The sequence below is a fragment of the Camelus dromedarius genome, unplaced genomic scaffold (genome assembly GCF_036321535.1).
Source record: "Camelus dromedarius isolate mCamDro1 unplaced genomic scaffold, mCamDro1.pat HAP1_SCAFFOLD_198, whole genome shotgun sequence".
Classification (NCBI taxonomy): domain Eukaryota; kingdom Metazoa; phylum Chordata; class Mammalia; order Artiodactyla; family Camelidae; genus Camelus; species Camelus dromedarius.
The window spans coordinates 191248-200517 of NW_026989822.1; the positions used below are offsets into that span (position 1 = coordinate 191248).

General features: G+C 58.0%; 1 protein-coding gene across 1 annotated transcript in view; it reads left to right on the top strand.

Moving 5' to 3' along the window:
• LOC105088898 (tensin-3) overlaps positions 1–9009 on the top strand; it is an 82486-nt gene extending 73477 nt beyond the window's left edge. The window contains 7 exon segments of the mRNA XM_064483989.1: positions 448–543; positions 842–918; positions 1637–1715; positions 5241–5409; positions 6836–6904; positions 6992–7018; positions 8222–9009. Coding sequence (XP_064340059.1) covers positions 448–543; positions 842–918; positions 1637–1715; positions 5241–5409; positions 6836–6904; positions 6992–7018; positions 8222–8366 — 662 coding nt within the window. The 3' untranslated portion in view covers positions 8367–9009.
• Positions 9010–9270: the final 261 nt, after the last annotated feature.

Consider the following 9270-nt stretch of genomic DNA (forward strand, 5'->3'; position numbering starts at 1 on the left):
GCTGTGCTTTCTCTCCGGGCTCGTGGGCTGGGTGAACGCAGGTGTGCGGGGGCCCGCCCTCCGGGGGCTCCTGCAGCTGGCTCGGGGCTCAGTTACCCAGGAGACTGGCACCACCTGGCTCTTTCCCACAATGAGTTCTGGGGCATCATGCAGGGTCTGGGTCTCCCTGGCCTCCCACTCAGGAGGGGAAGGAGCTGGAGTCCACATCCCTGGCTCTTAGCTGCTTGTCTGGTCCCTGGGGACGGTTCTGCAGGATGTTGCAAACGGTCCCCCGGGGACTCCCCAGCTCCAGGCATGGTCACTGGAGGGGTTCTGGCCGCCCATCCAGGCCATGACCCCCCCCCAGCTCAGCTGCCTCCCGCGGGGCCGAGCTCTCCTTCCCATGTCCCCACCTTCCCAGGCACTCGGTCTGTAAAACTTCTCTTCCTTTTGAATCTCTTGCCCCAGCTGGAGACTTGGCCAACGAACTGGTCCGGCATTTCTTGATCGAGTGCACCCCGAAGGGAGTGCAGTTGAAAGGATGCCCCAATGAGCTGTATTTCGGTGAGTGGCCGAGAGCCCGTGGTTTGCGTCCTGAACCCACAAGCCCGTTCATAGTGGGAGCTGCCTCGGATCCCGCAGGCGGTTTGGCCGGTCCTTTACAGATGGGCGGGGGGTGTCTCTGCCGAGAACCAGCCGCAGTCCCCTTCCCCCAACCCTTCCCCACCTGCCACGCTCCTCAGTTATTGAGGCTTTGCCCAGAGCCCCCCAGTAACAGAGCGTGCGCGCTGCTGAAGATAGAAGGGCCCCCTTTCAGAAGGTGCAGCATGCTAATGCCTCTTTTGTCTTCGCCCGTCCGCAGGGAGCCTGACGGACTTGGTGTGCCAGCATTCCATCACGCCCCTGGCTCTGCCCTGCAAACTGCTCATTCCAGACAGAGGTACGCTGCCGGCTGCCCCAGGGCCGCTCTGGCTGGCTGGGTGGGCTCACCTGCCCGCACAGATGCAGTGAGAACTATCAGACCGGAAGTTCCTTCTGCTCCCATGCTGGGGGTCCGCCCTGAGTAGCCCACCCCAGTCACGTAAGAGGTGGTCCTTCTGCACACACAGCCCTCGGTCGTATCTTCACATTGTGGGCTTTGGGAACAGTTTCAGTGGAGCAGAGTCCCGTGGCTCAAAATTACAACATGCCTGGACTCAGGGACCTTCAGGGCCATTTACGTGTGAGTTTTATAATTCTGCACAATCACCAGCTGTTGATATTGTTGGCCAGAGGTGTGGGAAGGGCTCGGCTCTTTCCCTTGGTGTCTGTCTGAAAACACCCACAACACAGATTTAACACAAAGTGGCGTCCACTTCCCCGGACAGCCTCGAGGACACAAATTGCATCATGGTCCAGAAAGACGATTCGTTTAAAATACAGGCAAAGCTGACTTGCTTTCTAAGATGCAGTTGTTCGTCTCCATTCACCCAGAGACGAGGAGGGTGTTTCACTGGGCTGCACCTGCCCCGGACATGGTGACGGTTTCTCCAGGCTGGGCTGTTTTCGCCTGGGGAGACCCCTCTCTCCGCGAGCTCAGTCACGGGCTTCCCCGCTGTCACGAGGGTTCTTGCCGGCGAGCCAGACCCATGTCTGTGTTTTCTTGCTCCTCCCGGCTGATCCATTGGAGGAAATAGCAGAAAGCTCTCCCCAGACCGCGGCCAACTCCGCGACGGAGCTGCTGAAGCAGGGGGCAGGTGGGTCCCTGCTGCGTCCCCCACACCTCCCGGTCCTGGGCACTGCCAGGCTCCTTTCCTCCCCGTGCATCCCGGGAGGTTTCCGTTGGGAAGCTGCACTGGGGCTGGGGGGCACAGGGGTCGGGGCAGCTGGGCCAGGACTCCGCAGGCTGATCAGGACCAAATTCCGTGGAATCAAGGTCGAGTCCTGGGTTTTGTTTGGGGGGTGTGGTGAGGCAGGGCGTGGTGACCTGCCCCTCCAGCTGCAGGCGTGCAGATGTGCACGTGACCAGTGAGTCCACAGAGGGACTCACGCTGCCCCCAGCCCAGGCTGACCCCAGGCGGCGACTCCCCGGAGCACTGTGTTCTTAGTAACAGGCTTTATTTTTCAGCACAGTTCTAGGTTCACAGCAAACCTGGCAGGAAGGTACAGGGATTTCCCATGTGGCCCAGTCCCCACATGTGCACAGCCTTCATCCCAGTCCCTGAGCCTGCAGGGGCCCGTCATCATCACCAGCTCCCACAGTTTACACGAGGGCTCCCTCTCGGCTGTGTAAGGACACGTGTCCAGCATTGCTGTCCCACAGAGCAGTGTCTCCACGCTCCACCCACTCGCCCCCCTCCCTCACCCTGGCCACCCCTGGTCCTTGATGGCCCCGTGGTTTTGCCCTTTCCAGAGTGCCGCATAGTTGGAATCATACAGCATGTAGCTCTTTAGACTGGCTTTCTTCTCTGGGTCATATGCATTCAGGACCCCTCCATGTCCCTTCACGGCTCTGTGGCGTGGTTCTTTTTATCACCAAATGATATCCCATCGTCAGGACGGACCACAGTGTATTTGTCCATTCGCCCCCTGAAGGACATCTTGGTTGTGTCCACGTTTTGGCAGTTGCGAATAAAGCTGCTGTAAACAGCCACATGCAGGTTACGACGTGGAAGTAATTTTCATCTCCTTTGGGTAAAGACCGGGGAGCCCAAATGCTGGATCGTAGGGTAGGAGTGTGTTCATTCTGTAAGGAGGCACCAAACCGTCTTCCAAAGTGGACACACCGTTTGCATCCCCACCGGCAGTGCTGAGTGTCCTGTGGCCCCACGTCCTCCCCAGCGTGTGGTGGCGTCTGTGTGCTGGGTCATGGTCCCTCTTGTTGTTTTGATGGCATCTCGTTGTTTTAATTTCACATTTCCCTGGCAACATTTGACGTGAAGTGTCTTCTCAGGTGCTCATTTGCCATCTGTGTGTCTTCTTCGCTGAGATGGCTCCGAAGGCTCTTTGTCCATTTTTAAATAAGGTTGTTGTTTTCCTATTGTTGAGTTCCGAGGGCTCTTCATATGTGCTGAATACAGTTCTCTGTGCGATTTGTCTTTTGCAAATACTTTCTCCCAGGTGGTGGCTGGTCTTCCCATTCCCTTGACAGTGTCTCTCTTGGGGCAAAAAACGTTTTGTGGGAATGAAATCCATTTTTCATTACTTCCCTCCATGGATCGTGGCTTTTGTACTGTATCTAAAAATCATCACCAAACCAAGGTCATCGAAATTTTCTCCTTTGTTGTCTTATAAGAGTTATAGTTTTTGGTTTTACACTTAGGTCTACGTTCTATTTTGAGTTAATTTCTGTGAAGGGTGGAAGGTCTGGGTCCAGATTCATGGTTTTGGACGTGGATGTCCAGTTGTTCGAGCCACATTTGTTGAAGAGACTGTCTTTGCTCCTCTGTCAGAGATTGGTTGGCAGTGCTTATGTAGGTCTATTTCCGGGCTGACCGTCCTGCTCCATTGATCTGTCTGTCTGTTATTTCACGAACACCACACTGTCTTGATTGCTGTAGCTTTTGAGTAAATCCTGAAGGCAGGTAGTGTCAGTCCTCCAACCAAGGTCTTCCCCTTCAGTCCCGTGCTGGCTGCCCTGGGTCTCCTGTCTCTCCATAGACACTTCAGAACCAGTCTGTTGACGCCCACAGAGTGTTGGAATTTCAGTGACTCCACAGATCAGCTTGGGGAGAAACGACACTTTGACTCTGTTGAGTCTCCCTGTCCATGAACATGGGACATCTCTCCATTTAGTTCTTTGATTCCATTAGTGGGACTTTAGCCATTTTCCTCATATAGATCTTGTACCTATTTTAGCAGATTTACACCTACCTATTTCATTTTGAGCGAGGTGCTAATATGCACGGCATTGTGGACTTTTTTTTAATTGAAGTATGCTCAGTTGCAGTGTGTCAATTTCCAGTGCACAGCATCACGTTTCAGTCATACACGTACATAAGTATATTTGTTGTCATGTTTTTGTGCATGATAGGTGTTTATAATTCCACATTCCACTGTCTTCTGCTGGTGTCCAGGAAAGGGACTGACTTGTGTGTGGTCACCTTGTACCATGTTGTGTGTGGTCACCTGCAGCCTTGTGCAGTAGCTCACTCTTCTCAGGCCAGGTCACTCCTGCAGCATTGGGTGCCCAGCTAGTGACCCCAGCTTGAGAGGGTTGTGGATGAGCCAGAGACCACAGGGCTGTTGCGGGTCTGCGGCTCTGAGGGACGGACACGGCTGGAGAGGACTAGGGGCCCCATGACCTGAGATCCCCGGTTGGAGGCCTTTCCCACAAGGTGGACATTGACTCTCAGAAGTGCTGGTGAGGGAATCCCTGTGTCTGTGGGAGGCTGGACTAGGCTGCCCCCGTTCTCCACCTTTCTCTGCCTGTGGAGTTCTTCGTAGCTATGACTCCGGAAACAAAGGAATATGCAGGAAACAGGCATTTTCTTGTTGCTTCCTCTGCCCAATGTGCATCATTCTTCTGTGCCGGTTTTCTCAGCAACGCTGCTCAAGTAAAACCTCTCTGTTTTCAAAGGAGACTTTTAGTGCTGGACTCTCTGTAGACCATCCTTAAAGGATACGCTCTCCGTGGCCAGAACAAAGGTGACAGGAGTTTGCCCAAAATAGCGAACACGCTAGAACTGAGACCCCGAAAGGCAGCAGGGGTCGGTGTCAGTCCCAGTTCCGATCCAGGCCTGCCGCCCCCGCAGGACCCTTGGCCTGCAGACGTCAACATTATTGTGATAATCTCTCCCCAAGTCAGTAGCCACAAAGGCCAGATGAGCAGGTGCCGAAAAGTCCCTCGGGGACCAAAACATGGTCACATGAACCGCCGTGCCCCTGCCGCTCTGCTTTTGTGTAAAAAGGCTTCTCCTGGCCCAAGAGGAATGGCCATCCTCTCTGCAGGGCCCAGTTGAAAGGGCCAGTCCTGGGTGACAGCCCGTGGCAGCTTGGAAGCTGCGTCCCCACGGCAGAGGCCATGAGCTCGCCGCCTGCACCTTGTTGCCGGGGGTCATCCCCACCCAGGTGCCAGGGCAAATTACGCAGCAGGTGGACAGTCGTCCGGGTCTCCTTGGCCCCAGACAGGGTGACTCTCACACTGGCCTTGGGGCAGGTGTGTCTCTGGGTCGCCACTGTCCACGCCGGTGGAATTAGGAGCAAAGGGCGTTGGCCTCGGCCGCACCTCACCCGGGCCGCGGGGATGTGCGGTTCACATGCCTCCCCTCCGTGTCTTCCAGCCTGCAACGTGTGGTACCTGAACTCCGTGGAGGTGGAGTCCCTCACCGGACACCGGGCCATTCAGAAGGCCCTGAGCATCACCCTGGTCCAGGAGCCGCCCCCCTTGTGCACGGTCGTGCACTTCAAGGTGTCGGCCCAGGGCATCATGCTGACGGACAACCAGAGGAAGTGCGTGTGCAGGGCGGCAGGGGCGGGCGTGGAAGGTGTCATTTTTGCAAATGCAAACATCTTTCAAGTCGTTTCTGAGAAAGACTCAGACTGTGATAGGAGCCACTCCCCTGCCCTTCAGTGTCACTGCTCCTGGCTGGAGGTCATCCCGTCCAGGCGAGCCTGTGATCTTTACGTCCACGTAACATCAGTGATTATGTAATAACATAGTAACACAAGGATGCTTGATGCTAACAGAAAGCACTCATTTCCTAGACGTGAGAGCGCGTCAGTACCGTCTGAACGCCCAGACGGCAGGCACCACCTCCGCCCCCGGGGCTTCCCTCTGAGCAGGGCTTCCGGCGGGACACCAGGGAGGGACACCAGGGAGCCTGGCCCGAGTGTGGGGGCGCGGACAGAATGGCGGCAGACGCGTTCCTCCCCTGGGCGGGGCCTCGGACCAGGGTCAGAGGCATTTCAGAGGAAGTTGCTCTTTGTTATGCAGATGGCCTTGCTGACCAGGGGGCCATGCCATCAGCCCTAAAGGTGGTGGCAGGAGCTTCATGGGGCAGTGGTGGGTTGGGGGGGGCCGGCAAGGAGCACGGCTTCTTTCTTCAGAGCATCTCTGTTGCTCCCAGCTGCGTGCTCTTCCTGTGTCTCCGGCTTCCCTGTGTCCTGATAAATCTCCGGGGGCAGGCTGCGTCCACTGCACTCAGAGTCTTTCCTGTGGCTAGAGACGGGACTGAACTCACTGGCTGATATGGGCAGAGGGCCTGGGTCCCCGGTGACAGCCAGCCTCGGGGTCCCCAGACGCCTGGGCTCCGCCTGTGCCCTCCCTGACACTGGCCCCTCCTCTCTTGCCTTCTCCTATGAGAGCACAGCCGCCAGCCTCTGGGGACACCACCATGCTGGACTGTGTCATGGAGCCTCATGACCCCAGACCCATAGGAGCAGGGCAGGCTGTCAGGGAAATGGGGACCTGGGACCATGGACAGAGGGGTCCCCTGGGGAAACGGGGAGCCAGGACTGAGGACAGAGAGAGGGGTCCCCTGGGGGCTCCCCCGCAGCTGTGCGGGGCCCCTGTTAGCAGCACGTCCCTGGGATTTCCTGAGCACAGCCCTCGACAGTTTGGCCCCTGTCCTGGGGTTGCGGCTGGCTCTTCACATGCTGTTTCACAGGCCAGCATCCAGATTGGAGACCGGGGTGTTCCCCAGGGGTGAGGGCAGGCAGTCGGGCGTCACTCCCTGTGACCTGTCCCCCACACGCTCTGCAAAGAGCCCCTCACCCAGGCCCTGCCCACTTTCCTAGAGCGCCAGCTTCAGGTCTGCTCACTTCCAGTGGGTGAAAACGCAGAATACGCTTCTGCCCCGAATCTCCTCGTGGGGGCCCCAGTGCCTCACTGTCCCCGGGACACCCAGTGACGGGCTCACCCGCCTGTCCCCCACAGGCTCTTCTTCCAAAGGCACTACCCCGTGAGCAGCGTGATCTTCTGCGTGCTGGACCCCCAGGACAGGAAGTAAGGAGTGTGTGTGTGCCAGCCCCGTGCCGCACCCGCTGGGCCAGGGGCCTGAACCTCACTCTCCCTTGCTCTCTGACTTGCCAGGTGGATCACAGATGGCCCCTCCTCAAGGTATGTCGCCAGCGGTCTCCACAGCCTCTTAGTGGATGGTTGCCTCTGAAGCTGAATTCTTTCCCAGATGCCCAAAGAGGAAATGACCCCATAACGCCAACGGGTTGGGGTCTGGCTTTAAACAGAAATGAAAGTGTTTGTAGACAGAAAGTGTCCACAAAGGGTTACCTTTTCTGCTTGCTCTTTGAGCAGTATGTACGTCCAGCCCATAAGATACAGTACAGAGAGCATGGGGCGGTTGGCACAGCATTTCCAGCCTGGCCGCGGGGCCTTGGACCCTCCAGAGCCGTCTGCATCATTCCCCCAAACATGACTGCCACGGCGTCCAACCTCGGGGGTCCCCTTCCAGGATTCCGATTTCACACTCCTCATTTGTCTGGGCATCTGATAAAGTGCCGGGCAGGTGGGGCGTGACCCCCCAGCTCTGGCCAACAGGGTGGACGGCACTCCCCGCTGCGTGGACGGGGCCGCCCCAAGGGGGCCACTTGGCACCATCGGCCAGTCCCTCCCTTGGCGTGGAAGCCACTCGGCTTATACAAAAAGATTCCCCGTTTCCCTGAGAAGGAGGAGAAGGACTTTTGCCAAGGATTTGGATTCAGATAATGGTAGTTACTGTGTTAAGTCAGGGCTTGAAAAACCCTGTTCAGATAAAGGCTTCAATTCTAAGGAAAATAGTTTGACCGTGCCGTTCTCTCAGTGTCCTCTCCTGTGTGTAGCCTGTAACTCAGGATCACGCGGCCTGAGAAGGGGGCCCTGCTGTGTTTTCACCCCCCATCCTCTGGCCCGGGTGTGGGAGGAGTGTGGGCGTCGGGCAGAGCCCACAGCATCCATACCATCTCAGGACCAGAGCTGGGATGTTGGCACTCACGAGGTCTGTGAGGAGAGACCAGGTGGCCCCTTAGGAAGAGCCGGGTCCTCCCCTCCAAGACTCAGGAGAGGCGCTCAGGAGCCTTGCAGCGTCTGGAGGGCTCTGGCCAGGCCTGGGGTAGCCACTGCAGTGCAAGTCCCAGCCCTGTCCCTCGGGCTCCTCCCCTGTGACACCTGGGCTCAGCCCCACCCTCACAGGGTCTGCGAGGTGGAGGGAGGCAGGGCAGGTGGCTGGCGGGCTGGCGCCTGGGATGATGCAGTGGCCGGGAGGGGGAGCAGAGGCTGGAACCTGATGGGACGAGGCCCGCTGCTCGCTGACCAGCGTTCCTTTTGCAGGGTCTTCGGTTTTGTGGCCCGGAAGCAGGGCAGCACCACGGACAACGTGTGCCACCTGTTCGCAGAGCATGACCCTGAGCAGCCTGCCTGTGCCATCGTCAACTTCGTGTCCAAGATCATGATCTGCTCCCCGAGGAAGATCTGAGCCTCTCACCGGAAGACCCCAGAGGGGCCGGCTGTGCCCCCGACCTCCCCAGCCCAGGAGGGAAGGGGCCCCTCCAACTTACACACCAGAACAAGCCACCCCACGGCCCAGTGGCCTTCCCAGAAAGACACGTTTCTGCCACCCAGGGCCCCAGCGGAGGAAGACGGGTGCCGGATGGGCTCCCAAAATTGCATTCTTACGTCTACGAGGGGAGGGGAGCCCAGCCCACTTGGCAGTGGCCCGAGTGGCCGCTGTGCCTCAGGATAGCCATTTCGGGGGGCTTCTGTCCAGCGGACACCCTGATGCCTCTGTCCTCTGGCGATCACCACGGAGAGGCTGATTGGTGGGCCTGAAAAGGGGTGCATGCCTAATGGAGGTTCGTGCAGGTCAGGCCCTCCGGATCACTGGGGCATGAACAAGGGGTCGGTGTGATGGGCAGTGAGGCCAGGAGGTCCCTGGGTCCCCGTGGAGGGACTGCCTCCAGCTCTGAATGGCACACTTGGCCGTGAGGGGAACGCCATTTCCATAAAAGTTACGTTTTACTTCTGCCAAATTATTTATGGGAACACTTTGCCAGTGCTGTGCAGTACTGGGGTCCAGTTACTGCCACCTCCCCAGCTGGGTTCTCGGCGGAGCGTCTGCCCCGGGGGCTGGTCACCGAGATTCGGAGGCTGTGGGTCCCCACTGGCGATGCTGTGGGCAGTGGCTGCTGCCCGCAGCCTTTCCGAATTCCTGACCATCCGCGCGTCTTTTCTGGGGAGGACGGTTCCAAGGGGTGGGATGCGCTTAGTTGTAGCCTCAGTCCCCACGCCGCACAGTCGTCTTGGGGTGGAGACTGCCCTGAGGACACTGCCCCGGGGACCTCTTGGTGGTCTTGTCTATGCCTGTTGGCTCCTGCCCGGGT